General features: G+C 37.5%; 3 protein-coding genes across 3 annotated transcripts; all 3 read right to left on the reverse strand.

The window, feature by feature from the left end:
* Nucleotides 1–1,594: 1,594 nt before the first annotated feature.
* Nucleotides 1,595–4,710, reverse strand: ch25hl3 (cholesterol 25-hydroxylase like 3). Its single transcript, XM_079482192.1, has 2 exons — nt 4,166–4,710; nt 1,595–3,168 (listed from the first exon to the last, which is right to left on the reverse strand). The coding sequence occupies exons 1-2, from the start codon at nt 4,588–4,590 to the stop codon at nt 2,802–2,804; spliced, it is 792 nt and encodes a 263-aa protein (XP_079338318.1). The 5' UTR covers nt 4,591–4,710; the 3' UTR covers nt 1,595–2,801.
* Nucleotides 4,711–8,075: 3,365 nt separating this feature from the next.
* erlin2 (ER lipid raft associated 2) lies at nt 8,076–16,382 on the reverse strand. The gene is made up of 12 exons (XM_079478425.1): nt 16,277–16,382; nt 15,604–15,708; nt 15,439–15,520; nt 15,311–15,357; nt 15,014–15,075; nt 14,642–14,767; nt 13,698–13,771; nt 13,097–13,155; nt 12,869–12,960; nt 12,657–12,746; nt 10,649–10,728; nt 8,076–10,563 (listed from the first exon to the last, which is right to left on the reverse strand). The coding sequence occupies exons 2-12, from the start codon at nt 15,705–15,707 to the stop codon at nt 10,384–10,386; spliced, it is 996 nt and encodes a 331-aa protein (XP_079334551.1). The 5' UTR covers nt 15,708; nt 16,277–16,382; the 3' UTR covers nt 8,076–10,383.
* Nucleotides 16,383–17,087: 705 nt separating this feature from the next.
* Nucleotides 17,088–21,222, reverse strand: fbp1b (fructose-1,6-bisphosphatase 1b). Its single transcript, XM_079473363.1, has 8 exons — nt 20,617–21,222; nt 19,541–19,925; nt 18,879–19,041; nt 18,570–18,662; nt 18,333–18,473; nt 18,111–18,248; nt 17,731–17,850; nt 17,088–17,550 (listed from the first exon to the last, which is right to left on the reverse strand). Exons 2-8 carry the CDS (start codon nt 19,708–19,710, stop codon nt 17,362–17,364), a joined length of 1,014 nt encoding a protein of 337 aa, XP_079329489.1. The 5' UTR covers nt 19,711–19,925; nt 20,617–21,222; the 3' UTR covers nt 17,088–17,361.
* Nucleotides 21,223–21,567: the final 345 nt, after the last annotated feature.

The raw sequence follows: 21,567 nt of genomic DNA on the forward strand, positions 1-21,567 counted from the left end.
TCGTTGTATCATTTACGAGATGTTTAATTTTTTCATTAAAAAGAATGACTGATTCTAACAAAAATGGAGATAAAAATTCTGCAGCTTGTGATTTAGACTGAGCTGTCTGAAAAATAAAATTTCATAAAAAGGATCCTTTCTCTTAGGGATTTGTCTGTCAGTACTCCAAGGGAGACACAGCCTGCCAACTCAGTGGGACTTAAAATAAAGAGCTCCTTGACTTGCTGTGCATGTGTTCACTACTCGGGTTAAATACAGAGGTTACATTTCGGTTATGGGTCACCAATATCTGACAAATAGGTCACTTTCACTTCACACCTTTCATGTTAACTAATACCATCGCAAAAATGAATAGTTTCTTTGTGTTAAGTGCTCTATAAAAGGTCCTCTAATATAAAATCCTTGTGGGATAAATACTTGACTCCTGTTTTTGATGAGTCAAGGGTCAATTGAGATGAGTCAAGGAGCAGAGTCAAGAAGTAGGTCAGGAAGAGCAGGCAAGTAACAGATGCTTTTGTAATTATAGACTGCAAAGATCCCAAGACTTGTAGCATTGAAGAGATTGATTAAATGAGATTTAAATTAGTAGTGAAATTTTATATATAATAAATGCTTTTTCAATAGAGTGCAACAGAGAGACTAGAATGGAGAAATGTTTAACTGTGCGTGGTCACAGAGACAGTCTTTAAATACTCAACAATAAGAGAGCGAATTTAGATGTCTTGTGTCTAATAAAGATCCTATGTGTTTTTAGTTCTTTATTCACAAACTTTCTTTTCTAGTTCAGTCCCTTCATATTTGTGACCGAACCAGTCTAGGGTAAAACTTCTTTATTTTGCCTCTGAAATATCGCTTTATGGTTTTGTGGTCCAGGGTCACATTTTACCATTCAACAAACATATTCATGTACAAACACGTCTTTAAATCCCAGGTCTTCCAATGCCTTATTCTTACATTCTTTTTAGAAGTTTCTGTATGCTGTGGGCTGATTTTATACAACACTAAAACTACATTAAAAGAAAAATACAGTTAGGATTGTATAATAAACAGGTATTTATTCATTATGATTACCCACTAAAGAAGCCTCGATCATGTTCTCAAGTAAATAAAATTCCCCAGTAATTTTGCTAATTCTCAGACGGAATAGATATAAAAGACAGAGACAGACTATGCAGTTGACTTGTTTCCATCACAACTTTGTAAATGTACCAGTAGGTTACAGCTGCCTGCATGAGTAAATCTTTCACGATTCACCAAAGTGCTCTGCGGGGAACAATGCTGAAAATGAAAAGGTTATAGATGTTCCCATGAAGGCTGTACAGTTAATTTGAAAATGAGATTATGGAGACGTCTTTTTGCCACAGTGGAGCAGAATAACACAGAGCACCCAGAGAGGCAAACAGATGTGATGTGGCCTTCAAAGAGTAGCTGTAGCAAGATACTGACAGTTTCTCATTGAAACTGAATGTACATGATTGTTAGCTGACATCACTTCTGAACATACTGAATGACTCATGGCTCTTTTCAACTTTTTCATCATGGCCTGCAAAACATTAACTTGACAGTTAGTCAAACTGAAACTGAAAGTCAAACTAATCCGCTCATCAATTTGTTTTATAAGCATTTGTCAAACTTTGAATATGACACTAATATATGACATTTCTTTGACAGAGTATTAATGCACTGACTGTAAGAAACACATTCATGTGATGGGAAAACTACATAAAGTATGCTTAAAGTGCTTCCAAAATCGTTTCATTTATAACTTTAAGGACAGTGTTATTTATGGAAAAGCAGTAAATCGTTTTTAGATGAAGATGCAAAAGACAAAAACAAGCATGTGAAGTATAACATTACTTCAGGCGTAAAGTTCAGATAATTTCATATAGTTTTTACATATTTACATTTACATTCAGTCCTTTAGTAGATGATTTTATCCGAAGTGACTTTCAAAGTGGGGGAAATTTCTGAAGCAATGTAAAGGTGCAGTAAAACGGGTAACTGGTAACTCAGTTAGCCTACAGTAGACAAACCATTTTTGGGGAGTATTGGAAAGTAGAAATGAAGTAGAAGACTGTACTAATGAGTCAGTTGAGCGAGCGAGCGATAGACAGACCGGTTTACCATCAAGATTGGCTACACTGTGGGCCTACAGCTGCAGGTCGTACTCTTGCGATAGTGAGAGAAGTTGAGATACGTTTGTTTGTTCACGGCATGTCAATGATGGATGTTATATAAACGGTGGATATCACGCTGGATTTGGAGATCTTTTGAAACTGATAGATGTCTCTGTGCTAAAAGATGCAAGACATGAACTGCACGCGGTTGGTCAAACTAAGTAATTTGTCTGTGTTTTGTTGGCAACCGTCGTGGATGTGTATAATGTAAACAACACGAAGGGATAATGCGATGATGTATTGCGTGCTTGTGCTGTAGTTTCGTCCCCCATGCCCGCCTCTAGCAGCCTTTTCCGGAAATGATTGTACAGCTGTATCTCCCTTTTATACATGTGATCAAACTTAAGACTCTTTGAAGATACATATACAATAATGTATAGGTACTCAAGATTAATATGAGATTGGCAGAAACTCTGTGTGTTACCCCATCTTTAATAGAAGTTTAACAATATTATTCTTTATCTGGGAGTATCTGCCAAAAAATACATTCAGATTGTGTTTCTGGTCTTAATAACAACATATGCTTAAACTAATTTACTGTATGTCACTTCATACTTTACAAAGAATTCAGATGAAATCGACCATCAGCATAACAAGTGGCCCATTATTCATTCTTTAATTCCTTCATGTATGTCTTGGAATCTGTAATGAAGTCCCAAAGATGCAGTCCCAGTGTCTAAAGTAGGGGGCAAAGTTGCCTTTAAACTGCTGATGGTGGGCCAAGTGATGCGGCACCCCAGCAAAGCATGGCAGCAGCCGATGCAGCGCCCAGGGAAAGTCATATGCGCAGTGGTCCTGGACAGCCATCCAAGTGTTAAACACATGGAAGAGGATTTCGTTTAAAGGATGGCAGCCCACCAGCATGGTACTAATAAAGGCAATGGATTGAAGAGACAGCAGTTCAGATAAACTTGAGTCTTGAGCTGCCAGTGCAAATGTGTCCCTGCTGAGGTGATGAATACGATGGACCCTGTGGTATAGCCAAGGAATTCTGAAGGAAAAAAGATACATATTATACAATATTGGGCAAACTGGCATGTCTTGTATGTTCTAAATTTTTCTATAAGGGCCTGTGTCATCCAAGGCATTTGAGCTGGCATATGGCACATGTTTCCAATGGAAAAATAAAATGTTATCTTAAAAAAATGCTTCCTATGGAAAAGAACGCCAGCTGCTGACGTTTTAAAAAAAAGCGGCGTTTCTGTCGGTGGTTCTGTCACAGCCCCTTTGTGTCCATTTGGTGTGAACCCAGCATAAAGACACTCAACAGGCGCAAACACATTTTTCTAGGTGCGTTGGCGACGCGTCGTATTTGACAAGAACTGTAATATATTTTTTGTGTTTTCTGACACGAATTTCCCCCATTTTTCGTGTCAGCACAACTTATTTCGTGTGACACAGTACGATTTTCAATGTAACGTATTTTAATATGCGGTATCTTTCATACGTATAAATATATATCAATGCAATCGGATGGGAATTCAAACCTATTTTACAAGGTATTCCTATTTCTTATGATCTCATTTGTATGTTTTTCTTAAATTTTTACGTTTTCCTTGTGACAGGTTTAGGGGCGGGCTTAGGGGAGCCAATTATCCTTTTTTCCACCTCGTAGAACCTTTAGCTAAATTAGCCTTTGATTTTAGCGTTTGGGGTGAATAAGGTGTAAGTTATCTATCTTTTGATATAAGGTTATAAATGCATAAATGTAAATACACACGCAGTCTGTGTATTGAAAGTCGTACTGAGTGGCACGAAAAGAAAGTCGTGCTCGCTGACACGAAAAGATGGGCATATATTCCTGTCCATGAACACGAATTAATATATTCCAAATTGTGTGTCACGAACTGCCGTGAGACTGGGTTGACCATATACACTACAGATTTGTTTAATAATATAAAAAATATGTAGAAGAGTGGAACACGTGGTCTTAAAATATAGGGTTCAGGTCGTTTTTAGCAAAAACATCATTGACAGGTTTTACTTACTTGTGAATGATGAAATGAAACACGAAGAATAACGTATCAAACACGAGTAAGCAGAAAACACATTCTTTCAAGGCAAGGAAAAATGATGGTGCCTTTTCTGGGAAATTGGTATTTCGCACACACAGAAACAGATAAGTCAGCGGTAAAACCCCAACTGCGTATTTCCATAAAATTCGCGCAGCACATTGAAACCACTGATGGAGAGCAACGACTTGAAGGCTGATCTTGTACTTCTGAATCCATTGCACGTGTGGGCTTAGGAGGTCCAGGATCATGAAGGGTGCAGAGAAGATGATATGAGCGAAGAAAGCCGCGCACACGTTCCAGTGGACTGACATGAGGACGTGACGCTTGTCATACACAAAGTCCCAAATCCACTGAAGTAAGGCATCGTTGCCGAAAATCAGAAACACGAGAATAATCATCCTTGTGAATTTACGATGGTTTCACACAAAACATCAATGCTGTATACATGCAGCATGTTTTCCAGATGTTGGGAAGTGTGTGAACTTTCCTCTCCTCTCTTTTGATGGAAAGCGCACCGCTGTACTATCTACGGAATTGTGTCATGGATTAGTAACCAAACGCTCCTGTAGGCTACTCTCCTCCCCAATACCTCCCTTAACTTTGGGACAGAAAGATGAACAAGAGTACAGTCTCTTCCATCTTTTATCTTTCATTTCAAACTCTCGTTTAATTTTAAAACGAAGGATTTCAAAGTTTTGAAAGATTTTTTATTTTATTTTTCCCACATCCCAGTAACAGGGAATGTAGAACGTCAATGTTACATCTGACTAAATTCATTAATGCAAAAATCACATCACTTTTAAAAATAGAGGTGCTTGTTTCTTGTAAATATATTTTTGGTTCCCCAAAGAATATTTCAAGGGTTCCCAGAAGAACAATTTCTTTCTTTTCAAATTCTCAAAATAGTTTTCCAGAGAACCTTTTGTGTTACAGAAATGTGCTACTTTTGTGAAGTTGCTCTGGATGGCGCGCTCCTCCCTCAGAAAACATCGGGCCTTTGCGCATGCTTAAAACAAAACACTAAAATAACATGGAGAAAAAATGCATAAACGTAGGAATTTGAAGCCGTTTATCCACTGTTTCGGTGTTTATGTTCTCATATTTGTAACCAGCATAACTAAACAAAAGTTGCGCATGCGTCTTGAAGATGAATACGATTCTACATTCATTGTACATGTTTTTCTGCTTGAGTAAGTAAATATACCATTTTATATACCTACTCACTTAAGTCTAAAATAAAAGTGTTTACTCAACAGTTCCAAGTCCACACTACTTTCAACTACCTTGTTGTAAATTTTGCATCAAATTAACTATACCACAACATATTTTTTCAGTACATGTTTATGCATTGTACTGTATGTTTATTTCCCCTGTCAGAACACTACTATAAAACCAGTAAGGGACAAGTACACCATGACTTTATTTTCGGAAACACAATCTAGAAGCCCCTAATGATTTTACTGTCATGAGACACGCAGAGGCCCCCATTCTCACAAACGTGCATATATTTTTGCGTTATCATCTTTATCATCCTTTAGCTAAGATCTTCTGCTGAGAGGAAGGGTTGAGTTCAGCTGGCGAGGACCTCTCTTTTCATCATTGGCATCCACAGAAAATTGCGTGTGGTAAACTGTATTGCAAAGTGAGTATTGGACATTAAATACTGCACTGTATTCCATCACTGACCATACAGTATATGCTCCATTACAAATATTTACATCACGTTTCAAAGTGAAGTTGGGAATATCATGTCAGATTACCAAATTAATAATATAGAAAGGTTATAGAGTACAATCAAATAAATAATCTTAGAGAAGACTTAAAAGGAAGAGAATAGTTCGAAGAGTTAAGACGTTTGTACTTCTTTTAAATCAATACATAAACATTGTTTCAGACACAGGCACATTTTTCAATCACCCACTGAGGGTATACTTTATCTTAAAGGGTAACATGCATTCTTCTTCTCACGTGATGGCTGTTTAACAAGGTCGACTTGTTAAAAAACTAGTGGGATGTATGACGTAGTATTTCTGTGCTCGATACACTCACCCGGCACTCCAACTTGCTTTCAGAAAGTTTTTTTCGAGTTAAGTTTGGATCCTATTTCTTTTATTGTGCAATGTTCCGGAAAACCACGCCCACGCACAGGGGCGTCATGCACTCATTTTCTAAGGGAGCACAGTGTGCACAAGACACAGAAATATGTCCTATTTGTACAAATACATATACATTTAAGGCAATATTATAGAGAAGGGTTCTCTTATTCAAACATCGCACAATTCATTTACATATACAACACTATCTAATTGATATATGAATCTTCTCATTAAAAAATGATGCACATCTTTAAGGTAAATGCATCAGTCTGGTGTACTTATTAGATAGATATTTTATATAATTTTGTGTTATAGTAAAAGAGTCATTGTTTGCATACAAATTAACATGTAAAATGTTTATTGCTTGCTCGCTCAATCTGGTTCCTAGTCACATGTGTTACTTCAGCACTGTCATTCGCGAACCAGTGGTCGAGGCTAGAGAAGAAGTCATTGATATTCTTCTGTGGAGGCGGCGTTCAACCTGTCATAGCGTTCGCTGGGCCTGGTGTCAATAAGTTGTCATTTCAGTAACAAGGGTGTTCGCTTAAATACGACTACCTATTATAGGTATAACCTGTTGAGAGAAGAGGGTTAGTGTTCCATATTTTTTTATAAATATTAATTATTTTTCATTTTCTGTGTACTACACTGGTGCTGTTTCTTAAACAGCTTTGTAGAAACTGTTTGTGCTGTCTTATAGTGGAACAATCAATAAGTAGTATTTTCAATCTTACAACAGGCCACAATAATGTTCATAATTAATATCTCATTAAGTCAAATAAGAGGATAAGAATGCGATAAAGAGTTACACTCTTTTCTATGTTCATTAGCATGAGATAATATAGTAAACAATAACATTTTCAACATGCATTATTTCATGCCTTTAAAAATAAAAAGTTTCCACATGCAAAATCTGATCTAATAATCATATTACTTTTTGTTTAACAAAGTCATGTTTATATTGCACCACATGGAATCTTTTAATTTACTGTTGTTGTTGTGGTTCTAAGTCTGCTCTCTGGGTGTCTGGAGAAACAGCAAAGTTTTCAAAAGGTACCCTACGAAACAAAGCAGCTGCTGGTGTCGTTATACTCACAATCGCTTGTGGTGTCGATCCAGATGTTAACCAGATGGGTAAGGATTTCATAAAAATGGTGTCAGCCCAGTAAATCACCACTAGTGAATGCAATAAATGTTCACAGAAAATTCGGGAGGAACACTTTGACGGAGTCTTGGACTGTTCATTTTTTGCCTTTATTAAAAAAAATGTCCCCCTTTGTTAAAAATACCTATATTACCACACTTTTAGGCATCAAATAGATGCAGTTCTTAATGCTTAGATTTAATCTTAAATACTTGAAAAAATGTAATCATTCAGCAAGAGAGTTGGAGATGCTTAAATATTTACACAATATAATAAAAATGATCATTTGAAATATTATTAATGTGCATGTCTTGATGTAGCCTTACAAAACTGATTTTGCCATTTAAAAAACATTGTTCAAATATTAAATCTTGAGCTTTCAAATAATACATATTTGTATCAATTGGTAAAATTTGTATTTTACATTTAAAACAGACAGTACATTTAACTAAGACACAAGTGGATAACCAATGACTTTGGTCTTTAGGGTACTATATTTATTCAGTACACTTCTGGTTCCTGAGACACTTTCTATTATTATTAATATTATATTATAAATATTTTTGCAAGTTATGCGGACACACGCAAACAAACGAAACTGTTGTCATTCTCTGAGCTCCAAACGAACAAAGTAATACACAATCTGGGGTGTCAAATCAGTTTATATGAACAAAGCATCCCACACGACTCCGTCTACACAAAACATGCCCACAAAAAACAGAATCATGACTAAATGCTAGACCAGTTACAATGCAACTGTCATTTTATGAGGTTTGCTGTTCATTTTAACATTTATACAAGATTTTTCATTACAGCTCTACAGCTTTCAAGTCACCTTTTATGACTGTAGACATGTACATACCTGACTGATTTGAAAGATCTAGAATCTAAAGACTGCCATTCATTACTACAAATGTTGCCACAAGCTTTTAATGCCCAGGACTGTTATTGGGAGGTAAAATATAAGAATGAAAAAATACATTCACTTAAAACATAAAAAAAATCAATAAATGAAAAATCAAATGGCCATGACAATTTTGTTCATATTGAATAAAATAGCTTCAGAGAAAATCCTAATTACAGAACACTATTTCAAGCAGACAACCAATATTTTGTAGCTGTCCTTACAATTTTTCTTATTTTAAATGATTCAACACGGTGTTGTCAAAGCAGACAATTATTTTTAATACTTCATATCATAGATTAAGTATACATATTTGCAAAACCTAGTTACAAACATAAAGGGGTAACTAATAATTATACTTCAAGGCAAAATTCAACAAAAATCACAAATATAGAGATACATGGTTTCAAAAGGACAGCAGTGATATGTAGAAAACAAAGAGAATGAAGATTCCACTAGTGAGAAACATCCCTCAGATATTCTGAACTCTAAAGGTCAACAGCAGTGAGAAGACAGACACAAAAAATCATTGATGAACATTAGAACTGAGATCACAGTACCAAAGGCAATAAAAGCTGTAGCGTGCTACATTGTTCTCACGTGACACTACTATATTAAATGTCATTGTATAAACATCACATGTTGAGATTTTTGACATTGGGGAAAAAACACGGATGACAGAAACAATAATTCTTATCTTATAGGTTGTTTAGCATTAAAGAGCTTTTACAGACCAAATTACATTTAGACCCATTAAACATAGGCAAGTCCCTGAGGTATAAGATCATTTAAGACACTAGGCTTGAAAGTTCAGCTCCCCAAAATCTGAAACAGCTCCCCAAAATCGTAATAAATGTCCCGAGCACATCTATGAATCCATTTATTATAAAATGTAATATACAGTGCAGTCAAATGTTTGGAAACGCTCGACTAAAATGTTTCCAATGATTTAAAAATAATAATAATAATCTCAAGACAAAATTTAATTGTATAGACAAAAATATAATCGTGCCAACATATACATTTCTTCGTTAGAAAACAAAAATTGTATTAAGATTATTTTAATGGATGACTTGTAAACCAAATGAAGAAAAAAAGGCAAAAAAAAAGAGCACTGAATAGATTAGGAACTCCTTCAATCAAAACTCTTTACAAAGCTTCCCAGGTTGAAAGCTCAAGAAGCTGAATGATAAAATGCAAAGAGAACGATTCTGCAAATTCAAGTCGAAGGGTGGCAACTGTGAAGATGCTAAACATTTGTAGTCCCAACATCATTCTGAATCGGAAACAAAGTTACAACTGTCCCACTCCATAAAATCTTCATGAGTTTACTATCATCTTACATTTTTTGAGTAAAGTGTTTCCAAAATGTTGACTGTATAACTAAGGGATGTTCACACGATTGACAATAACTATAACTTTGAAGATAAATTGTTGAAGTTAATAAATGTAAAAGAATAGTAGCATCCAAACCATAACTATAACGATGAAGATGGGATCGCCTTCAGAACAATTTTCCCAACTGATGAACAATAAAACTGTGCCAAATGGCATCTGGCTCTGTTATCGGTTTCCTGGATGTTGTTTTGCTCATCCTAATGTAAACTATGCTAAATTTATTCTCAAAGTGACTCCTCTCATCGCTTATACCGTAGTGTTTGTGACTGTGACACAGGTATAGTAACCAATATAGTTAAGGTTACAGTTGTTGTTATTATCATAATGCGAACGTCCCTTAAACATGATGAAATATTTTGCTCTAAACAAATCACACTTATAATCCATTTGGTTCTAAGCTTGAATCCTAACTAAACCACAAAATTCCTTTCATTGTGTACAGAAGTACTGCAAAATGCTCCCTTACTATGTGTTAAGCACAGATACCAGGGTCTACTTAACACCTGTTATTCAGCATCTGATGCAGTGCCATGTTAATTTTACTGAAGTGAGCTCACAGTGTTCAGATGCACCAATGCTGCATACCAACTGCCTATTACTCTGTGCTCTTTATTACTAGTTTGTTTATTCTCTGTGCTACAACGTTATCTTATTCTAAGTCCAGAATCCCCTCTGACAGAGCATCTATGGCTTTGGCGGCACCTGAGGAGGAGCTTCCTGGTCCCGATTCCATAAACATGTTAGGGATCTCACTTCCAAAGTAAATCTTACTGTTAGATGCAATCGCCTCATATTTCATCAGCTGGAGATATTCAGGGGTCAGCTTCAGCTGCGACAAGACAGACAGGAATAAAAGTAAGAGTTAAAAATATAGTAAAAATGTGTGTAATTTAAGGAATTCTGTGATGCTTTACCTTATTCGCCTCAGCAGTTCTCTGTGCAGTGTAGAACTCTGCGTCTGCCTTTGCCTTCTGACTGGCGAGGAAAGCGCTGTCTGTGACGTCAGGGAGACAAATAGAGAGGAGGAGACAAATGAGAGCGTAAAACGAATGCCACAAAAACAGCAACATTGCTCTTACTTAGAGCAGGATTTCAATATTTCTCCTTCGTGGGGCTTTCCCAGAAACTCTAGTTCAATGGCGGGTGATGAACGATTGTCATTGCATTTGTAATTTCATTGTAACCCTCCTATTTCACACTCATCATACCCAGACAGTTCACCCAAACTTCCACAATGACAAACCATAATCTTATTCAACATTGTTTCCTCCTAATTTTCTCTTGTGTACATAAATCAAAACCACATTCCTGTTTAAAGAACACCAAGGTAAGTCTGAATTTTTACAACCAGCATTCAAAACAAAGCCAAGATTTCCAATTTTGCGCAACCACCAAGCCAAAATCAAAATCACTGCCAGAACAGCAGACAACCAAGTACAAGACAATTAAATATACAGTATACCAGGCTGTAACGAGAAAGGTGGGATGAGAGCCGCGAGGGAAACGAGCTGGGTGTTGCACCGGTCTCGTATCTCTCATGGAGGAGCTTCGGGAGCATAAAAGGACGGGTGACAGGAGTATACTAGGACGAGAGAGGACCAGGCCTGGACTTTATGTTGTGGTTAAGTGTGTTTGTATGGCCAGCGGTCGACCGTGAGGGAGATGCTGGCATTTTAAGTTTTTTTATTGTTTATTTATGTAATTAAAATCTTATGTTACGTTCGCCGGCTTCCGGTTTCTTCCTTCCTTTATTGAACTCTGTTACACAGGCCAATAAAATTTAAGTTGCAACAATCATTCATTCGGTCATTCATTCGGTATATTTATGCACTGTCCTTGTAGTCGTCCTATAACTATATTTAACAAATTCTGCGCTTTGTCCTGTTCACACCAAATAATACACACTTTAAACACACAATATATGCTGTATAATTTGTTAAAATAAATAATGACATCAAAACCTATTATATAAGAGTTTCTATGTTTATTCAGCAGATGTTGAAGTAATTGAGAACACATGTTCCTTTGAGTGAAACTATTACTGACTCAATAGTTCAACTTCTAGTTTTTGTCCAAAAATCAGCTTTGCGCCTTGTTTTTATTACGCAGTCAGACTGAAGGCGTTTCTTGCTCTCAGGCTGCGCTCACACTGGGCTACGATTGCGTAGGTTTTCCCGTAAATCCTGTTATTAGCCTTCTGGTTTGAGCGAATGATCCCAAACATTCAATCCCAGTGGTATTCTTGTGAGATTATAGTTGGACCATTGAATAGTTTTTTTTAATGGGACGCTTACTAGCAAATAAGCAGCAAAATGTTTGGTTAAGATTTAGAAAGACAAAAACAAATGTGAGACAGAATAACAGAAACCAGGAGCTAGGAACATGAAGGATGTGTTCAAGATTTTTTTCGAGACTCAATGCAGGCACAAAACACTAAATCCCGTAAATCGCATAAATTGCACAAACTAAAACATAAGAGAGCACAGGGTAAAGTCTATGGGAAAACTGCATAGGCTTTCGGTCGTGGGAACCAGTGCAAAACTAACTTCCGGGCTGGCCAACAAAAATATGTCATCTCTGCAGTACTCTAAAGGTTCTGAAATGAAATTCGTCCTTGGTGTAATGCGCTGCATGTTGCCATTTTGTGAGAAGTCTTCTCACATATACATACTCTAATTTGATCTATTGGGACAAAAATATGTTCAAAACATTAACCGCTTTCGCCCACAAAAATATCGTTTTGCCCAAGAGACATTGTTAATTTTCTCACAAAGTCCCCATCTAAAACGATCTAATGCCACTACCAAGGGGCAAAGGGAAACTTTTACCTTATGTTTCTCGTTTTTTTATTCAGAATGGGGGAAATCAACACGCGCCGCGCTATGGTTTCTTTCAGTCCTATGCAAACTCCTAAAAACCCACCTTCAATTTCTGAAATCTTTTTCTCAGTTTCTTTCTCCATAACTTTCTGTCCAAACTTTATTTCAGACACCTGAGCCACCTTCTCTGCCTCTGCACATGTAAGAAAAGGACAGAGCACCAACAATTCATTTTAATGTGAGCAGTGACCTCATCAAAATCCAATCCGCAGTCTTAAAGTGATGGACCTGAATACTAAAAATATGCTTGTTCACCTATGACAGCCTTTTTCCTCTCAGTCTCCGCCTCCTTTTCTACCACCTTCTGTGTCTGAGCCGCAATGAGTAACTTCGTCCTCTCGCTCTCCCTGAGACACAAACAGAAAAGATCTCTTTTAATGAATCAGTTGAGAAGCACTGAAAAAAATACCGAACTGCAGTGTTTAGACAGTGTTGAAACTCAATCGTATCATTTACAGGCCCGTAGCTCATTTGCAAACTCACATTAGTTCATAGTTCCTGCGAATGCTTTCTGGAATGTTTGGTTTGGTAACGCGGACCGCCTGCTTATGAGAAACCAGGGAAAAAAAAGAAAAAAAGAAGATGTTTAAAGTTATGTAAGCCAGAGCAATTTTCCCACCAAGACCTTGTTACGCAACAACTTTGATGTGCGCAGGTAATGAGTGATCTCATTGATGTATTAAGCTCAATGTCGACTTGGGCAACAGTAATGATTCATAGAAACACTTACAGTAAATGTAGAAATTACACACCGCCATTGTTCATTTTCTAATAAAAACATGCTAGGGTTCTTTGCCTCATTCTGTTAAAACTCTGGGCTTACACCAAGGGATTTGATAGAGGAAACTAAATATTTCCGAGCCAAAGCTAAATAAAGCATGGGAAGCCCTAAGCAAATACTAAAAGGTCAAAGGTCCAACAAGATATGCAATTCTGTATAAGTCTTAAGTCATTTCATAACATTATTGTTATTCCTACTGAATTGTTTACCTTACCCCTGCCTCGTGAGTAAAAGAGTTAATGTTATTTACAAGAATTGTTTATTGGAAGTGGGAAAAAGACTGAAATGCCGGAGAAACAGCACCTGAATAATGAGTCCAGGTGCCATGCTGGTGAGATCTTCCTGCAGAGTGAGCTTTAAATTCTCATCTATTTGATCTAGAAGAAAATGATTAAGGTGATTTGGTTAATCTGTGACATCTGTACACACACACTTTAGTTTATACCTCATTTTCTCATCACAAATGTGCAACAACAAATTAAAAGCAGCTGAGGAGCAAATGTCAAGTGCGTAAACCCAAAGCACCACTAGTATAAAATAGAATTGTGTGTTTTATTTTACAATAGACATTTAAAGCCACTTGAAGACAATTTCAAGCAAATGCTCCCCTTGTTACCAAAGGATTTCACCATACTGATGTTACAAATGTACATACAAATGTTAAAGTTTGGTGGTTTAAATATCAATCTCATGTCTCAAAGTTTATTAAGCACTTTATGCATGATTTTTCCCATAGTTACCACTTTCAGAACGGTCACGTTCATAACAGCCCATATTTCCAATAAATGGGCATATTAAAATTAAAATATGATAACTTTATATTTTATGCTGTATGAAGACTGAAGAGACATTTCTTTTCCATTTGTTGGGTATTATTGCTACTTGTTTGTGTATTTTAATTCTTAGTAATCCCGCAAAGTATGGATCAAAAACATCCTTTCTTGGCACATCTATAATGTATGCATATTTATATATATTTTAGAAAACGTGTATAGACTGATATTTTTCTGATGTCTAGACTATCCACAAGGGTTTAGAAAGATATAAACAGATGGTTGTCAGAGTAAAAATCACTCCATAACGCTAGAATTGTCCTGCAAAGCAAAACTCTCAAAATCATTTTGGGATGTAAAGCAAATGTCAACAAAGAGTTTCAGTAAAGGTCTCAATGCAAAAACTTAACAAGATGTATACGATCACCCAGCATAAAAACTATTCCTGCATTCCTCCATCAAAGCAGTTCTTACCAAATAGACCTATGTAGACCTCTTGAAGTGAGTGCACACTACAGAACTGATTCAGCTCATGGTGAACTTTGTTGAAAATCAGGGCTTTGTCGTAGTCAGCCGTGAAATTTCTCACGATGTCAGACACTGCAGCAGAGATGATGACAAGAGAGATATGAAAAAACACATTTACAGTCAGTGCTGTCCTTTAAATTCACAGAGCCACTATAAGCATTGGATAAAAGCGTATGCTAAATGACTAAATGTAAATGTAAGCCCTGCCAAAAAGGGCCTTGGAGGGTTCTGTGGACAATGTTCCAGTGTCCCCCCTAATGACTGTATTATTTATAACTCTCTAATGTGCATTTTGCTAATAACACCAAAAAAAAGTACCTGCAGAGGGAACAAGGAAGTTCACCACCTCAATGCGATCAAAGTATATCATTACACCTCCACTGCGAGCCAAAAAAAGATGTTTTCAGAAATGCATGAGCATGAAAATACACAAAACACAAATGAAGAGTACATATGTTATGACATTTTGCTGTCTATAAACACAGGATTCAATACATTTAACTGTAATGATTCTTTGTTAATTTACAAATGGCATTTGTTTAATTAATAACTCTGGACTGTGGTTAGTATCAGGGTATGGGGACAGAAGTCTCATGCATGAACAATACACCTTACCTTGTGCCACAGGGAACATTCTTGACTTCGTCTGTTTGCAGAGTGGTCTTCAGGAAGAGAGTGAAATTTATAAAATGCCACAAAACGAATTTAGATAGACTAAAACATGCTCTCGGTAAGTCTCTCACCTGTACAGACTTGAATGACGTGATGAAAGGCAGCATCAGATGAAACCCAGGACCACTGGTGCCAGTAAGCAGAGCTCCGCCCCTGAGAGGAGAGAGAGCCACCAAGCAACATCAGCTTGATCCTGCTTCTGGAAGCAGATTGTAGTGCAATCTTAAGAAACTGACCTGTAGTAAACACCCACGTGACCCTCTTCAATCTTATGAAGAGAAGAAAACACAGCAGCTGCTCCTAGCGCGAAGATCACAGAGGCAACTGCTCCTAAAGTCATCCTACAAAAGACAATACAAAATAAATACATTAACATGTATATCACAGCACACAAGTCATCCTGGTGGATATAGTATGTTACGCGAGACTTGAGACGGCACGGGTGACTTTGCTGTTAGGATTGGGCGAAACATGCACAATGACGCCCGCAAACAACATGACTTTAAATGTAGTTAACCAGCATAAGATCGCGCAAAACACGTGTTAACACGTGTTGGTTCGGCAACCATGAACTATGAATCAAACTGTAATACTGTTTAGTACATTTTTGATCTCGGACAACAAAAGTTGATTTATGAATGCCCGGCTTGTCATACAGAGTTATATTACAATTTTAGCATTAAACTATTTTAGTGTCATAATTCCGAACCAGGACACTTTTACTAACGTTACCAACTACAGTTCTTCTCTGATACATGTGCAAATCGACCTGCGAATCTAACCAAAGGAAAATATGACTAGCATGCTTATTAAAATGATCCATACACACGAAATGAATAAGATTATCTCTAAACGCTAGACTGCACGCCAGAACTAACACTTTGTGAACGAATGTGAACTTAATGTTACCTAAGTAAGCCGTAACCTGATGTCCGGAGACACCTGCAACCAAACGGAAAACACTGCGACGCTTTTTTGCGTCTGACGTCATCAGAGGTGGTCAACCAAAGACTGTCGATGTTAACAAAGACGGCTCACTGCGTTAATATGAACAGAGGAACGCGCAATGCTCATTGCGAAAAAGTCTTCGGAGCAACTTTTGTACATGCGCAGTAGCTAGAGCAACTTGGAAAAGTGTTTTAGCCGGATTTAATCTTAATAAGAACTACGATTACGGTGATGTTGATGAAAGGTTAAATTGGTGGTTGGGTATATGGTGTTTCATTGTGGTATTAGCGAGAGCTTTTAAAATATTTAAACGGTCTTTCGCGCTTTAAGTAGATAACACTTGGTCTTATATCACTGAAATTGCCGCCCGGAAGCATAGCAAATATGGCTGCCGAGTGTGGAGTCTTTCCATTAAAGGGTTTGACCCAACTTCATTCAGGCTCCTGGCACCACTAGATGGCAACAAATGTATTCCTACCAAATAAAGATCTAGGCCGGGGAATGTTTTCGCTTTTGTACCAAAATGGTTATTTTTCTTAGACTAGTAACACATGCTCAATTAGCAGACACTTTTATACAATAGGATTTATAGTGCATTTCAATCTATTTTTTGATAGTATGTTTGTTTTCCTTGGGGGATAAAACTCGTGACCTTTGCATTACTGAATGCACAACACCCACTTGTGTCTTTAAACACAGTGATTTCTGATCGTTATGCAATACACAGAAAAATATATGTAACAATGTGAATAAAACAATGTGAATCATTAAGTAATTTTGTTGTTTATTATTTTTATTTGTCACGAAAAATTTATAACATTGAAATATTTGTACTATTTTATATATCTAAACATCACAAAACTGGGAACAGAAATTTACAAAATAAGCAGCACAAACATTTATGAAAATAAAACTAGAAAACAAACTTAAAACTTGTACCCAATATATAGACAAATAAAGCTTCATGTCCTTGGGTTTTACTTAAGTTTTCACAGTGATACTGGCAGTTGTAGATGGCAAAAGATGGTCAACCTGCTGGTTGCATCTTATTTGGAATGTTTCTTGAAGATTGAGATATATTCCTGCACATCATCCGGAGAGCCCAGGACCACAGGAACCCTCTGGTGAATTGTGTCAGGTTTGATGTCCAGAACATTCATGGCTCCTGTTGTCGCCATACCTCCAGCCTGCTCAGTGATGAAGGCCATGGGGTTGCACTCATACAACAGCCTTAGCTAAAGCCCAGCCAACAAAAAAGAGGAAACCAGTGAGATGGCAGCGTAAAAATAAACTGTAAATGCCACAGTATGTACAATGAACCACTAATGACTTTACCTAATTCAGCATTTATTCTTATCTGACACTATTCATAACAATTTGTTTAGCCTAAATATTCATAATAATGCATTTCTCACCTTGCCCTTAGGGCTCTTGACATTAGCAGGGTACAGGAAAATCCCACCATAGACCAGTGTCCTGTGCACATCAGCAACCATAGAGCCCACATAGCGCCCTCCATAGGGGGAACTGCCATCCTGCAGGTCAGAGAGAGAATGTAAATGATCAGAGAGACTATGAAATGTTTCATTTTCATCATAGCACAGACAAACAACTTCCTTCTAAATCGCAGAGATAACTACAAGTGTTTTATTGTTGAGGTTTTATACTTTCATATCTGTTATTTTATTCATGCAAGCATTAAAGCAAACATGTTTAATCCTATAGGCCCAAGCACACAATACTGTAGAAGCCTAAGTCTGTACTTCAGTGATATATGTTTATCTGAGTCTCTTACCTCTGGAAATTTCTTCTTTTGGAGATATTCCGTGACATCAGGATAAAAATACTGTGCATAGCCTTCATTCAGACTGTAGATCTTTCCCTTCTTTTTAATCTTCACATCTCTGTCCACAAGTATAAACTCACCGATAGCCTAGTGAGAGGAAGAGAAGTTTAATATCTACATTTTTTTAGATATTAAAAATATTATCGGTTATGTATGACTATTATGACTTACAGGATCAAGCATAAAGCAGTTGACTCCTTGACCAGTGGAAAGAACCAGCATGGTGGCACTGCCATAGAGAGCATACCCTGCTGCCACTATGTTTCTGCCACTCTGCAGAGCATCCTTCTCTGACGGCTCATTATCAGTTTCCTGGAAATTACATAGAAACAAACCGTGACATTAGTCTTTTGATGAATGTAAAGAGATGAGATTTGCATGTACTGCAATGAATCCTAAAGACTGTACCTTTCTGTAGATTGCAAATATCGTTCCAATTGAAGCTAAGCAGTCAATGTTTGAGGAACCATCCAGAGGGTCAAAGCAAACCACATATTTGCCCTGGGAGAAAACAATTTACTGTTATGTATTGGTTTACACAGAACATAATGTAATGAACAAATGAAATGTGACAAGACAAAATCAGATGTCAAAGACACTCTTAAAACAGATTCACAATGCCATAGAGGCATCCATTAAGAAGCTTTAACTTCCAGAAAAAAACTGTTTTACAAAAGGTTCCTTCTAGTGGAAAAACACAGGCACATACATGCTTACCCTTTTATCTGGTTCTACAATGATGGCTTTTTCGTCTTCCTCAGACACCAAAACACAGGATGTAAAAGAGGACTTGATCATGTTTATAACCAGGTCATTGGACAGGATGTCCAATTTTTTCACCTGGTCACCTGTTACATTTGTGGTTCCTGCAATTCCATATCTGAAGAAATGAAAGAGAAATTTTTATGTGATCGTGACTGAAATTAAAGAGCTAAATCAATTTAAACTTGAGGTGCTCGCCAGTATGCTTTCATAACCATTCCTTTCATAACCTGACTGACCTCTTAGGAAAGCGCCTAGCAAAGATATTGTACACTGTTGTAGAGAAAACTTTGCCCCCTATTTCAACAACAGACAAGGGTCTTGTTGCATCAATCTGCAAAGCTTGTTTGCATAGGATTTGCAATGAGCAACTACTATAAGTACTGTCTCAAACAAAAGTTCAAGGCAATTTATTATTTCTTATAAGATACAGCATGTGAAGTGACTATGGTGGCTGCACATTAGATTAATTCTAGATTAAAAATATATATATATTATAGCACACAGTGTAGGCAATTTTCAAAAACAATTATCTAAAATATATACTAATAAGACATATCCGTCATAACCTTGTATGATGTCACATTTTTAAAAAAAACACGTATCCAAATACTTACAGATTAGCAATACCAGCTTTTCTGACAGCACAGGAAATGGCTTTGATCGCTGTGCACATGGAGTTGAGGAGGGTCGTAAGTTCCCCTGTGCCTTTAGCTTTTCTGCCCTCTTCCAAAACAAACCTGGTGAGGGTCACCACATTGGTGTCAAATGCTCCTCTATCCGACATGATGACTGTTGGAGCTTGTAACCTTCTCTTGAGTTCCTGCAGTTTTGTGCCTGAGACAATGTGTTAGAATGTAGTATAGATATTTGATTGAGTTCAAAGTGGGAGTGAGATCAGTTTGGCCAATTGCAAGGTAGGGGTTGAAGGGAGGAGTGTTTTTTGCACATCTGCTGAATGGAGGCTGGCCAAAGTCCGTAGAGTTTATCATAGATTTGACACTAAGAGTGAAAGAATATAGTCAGTCTTAAAAGTAGTGCTGATTGTATCACTTTATTTGTGATTGACTGTTAGACTTGTTGGAGTCTGATTTAATGTGATTTAATAACATGACGATATCTTTGTTATATAAGCTGCATTATGCATACACAACAGAACAATTTTTTTTCCTGCATATGCAGCAGTGTATCTTGATCTCATAATTTTTGCCATGCAAAAATATACAGAATATTTGCAACATGCATTCGTCATTAAACGGTCAACATACATACACTGACTAATGATTGATTGAAGGCAGTTCACAACAGTCAGCAGAAACTCTTTCTGGGCACGGTCTGTCCGTGATCAATGTGCAATGCAAAGGTCAAGGTTCGGTTTACTTCAAGAGAATCAAAGGGCTAATTCTAATCAGGTTTATTGAGTGGATCAGAAAGGTTCTTACGCAAGTTTAAATAAAATAACGCAAGAGTGCTGTCTTTATAAAACATTTTTGGGTGTTTTGTCATGTAGTGTGTGATTATGGTTTAGAATATTTTTGTTATAATTATAATACAATATAACAACAATAAAAACATCCCGTGGAATCAGTGTAAAAGTAGCCCAATTCCTGCGGAGTTGGCAACCCTGATTGGTCCTGTACCTTTTTAGAGGGTGTCCATAACTCACAGGTTATTTATAATGCAATTGACTCACAATTTCAAGAAGACCGGAACCCAAGACACAGACCGGAACCCAAGACACAGACCGGAACCCAAGACACAGACCGGAACCCAAGACACAGACCGGAACCCAAGACACAGACCGGAACCCAAGACACAGACCGGAACCCAAGACACAGACCGGAACCCAAGACACAGACCGGAACCCAAGACACAGACCGGAACCCAAGACACAGACCGGAACCCAAGACACAGACCGGAACCCAAGACACAGACCGGAACCCAAGACACAGACCGGAACCCAAGACACAGACCGGAACCCAAGACACAGACCGGAACCCAAGACACAGACCGGAACCCAAGACACAGACCGGAACCCAAGACACAGACCGGAACCCAAGACACAGACCGGAACCCAAGACACAGACCGGAACCCAAGACACAGACCGGAACCCAAGACACAGACCGGAACCCAAGACACAGACCGGAACCCAAGACACAGACCGGAACCCAAGACACAGACCGGAACCCAAGACACAGACCGGAACCCAAGACACAGACCGGAACCCAAGACACAGACCGGAACCCAAGACACAGACCGGAACCCACAAGGGTTGGTAAGTAAAGACAACAACGCCACAATCAGTGAGAGAAACACCGTGGTATAAATAGAGATCGCTAATGGGGAACAGGTGTGTGCAATGAACAAAATGATAATTGGGTAAACCAGTGTCCAGGCGGGAGGAATGCTGGGAATAAGAAAGGAAACCAAAACATAATATAAAAGTAATAAAACCATAGAAAAAAAGGAGAACATAGTACAACATAACAATACATTTCTCAATATGACATTAAGAGAAAAAACAGGACAACAGATCACCTTTATATACAGTGGAACTGGTTGCAATAATGATAATGGCTTAAAGTGGAAAGAAGAAAAGATGGAAAACAATGTTTCATTTGCAAAAGATAGTATGTCAGCATT

Source organism: Barbatula barbatula, assembly GCF_947034865.1.
Source record: "Barbatula barbatula genome assembly, chromosome: 2".
Taxonomy (NCBI): Eukaryota; Metazoa; Chordata; class Actinopteri; order Cypriniformes; family Nemacheilidae; genus Barbatula; species Barbatula barbatula.

What these genes read in the sequence shown, in the direction of transcription:
- ch25hl3 (XM_079482192.1), bottom strand. Translation starts at nt 4,590, where the DNA reads ATGATTATTCTCGTGTTTCTGATTTTCGGCAACGATGCCTTACTTCAG. An exon ending in TTTCATTTCATCATTCACAA is followed by an intron (nt 3,169 to 4,165) that starts GTAAGTAAAACC and finishes TTTTTCCTTCAG; the next exon opens with AATTCCTTGGCTATACCACA.
- erlin2 (XM_079478425.1), bottom strand. Translation starts at nt 15,707, where the DNA reads ATGACTTTAGGAGCAGTTGCCTCTGTGATCTTCGCGCTAGGAGCAGCT. An exon ending in CACCTGGACTCATTATTCAG is followed by an intron (nt 13,156 to 13,697) that starts GTGCTGTTTCTC and finishes TCTCATAAGCAG; the next exon opens with GCGGTCCGCGTTACCAAACC. An exon ending in AAAGATTTCAGAAATTGAAG is followed by an intron (nt 10,729 to 12,656) that starts GTGGGTTTTTAG and finishes CTGACGTCACAG; the next exon opens with ACAGCGCTTTCCTCGCCAGT.
- fbp1b (XM_079473363.1), bottom strand. Translation starts at nt 19,710, where the DNA reads ATGTCGGATAGAGGAGCATTTGACACCAATGTGGTGACCCTCACCAGG. An exon ending in TATTTGCAATCTACAGAAAG is followed by an intron (nt 18,474 to 18,569) that starts GTACAGTCTTTA and finishes TGTAATTTCCAG; the next exon opens with GAAACTGATAATGAGCCGTC. An exon ending in TCAAGAGCCCTAAGGGCAAG is followed by an intron (nt 17,551 to 17,730) that starts GTGAGAAATGCA and finishes GCTGGGCTTTAG; the next exon opens with CTAAGGCTGTTGTATGAGTG.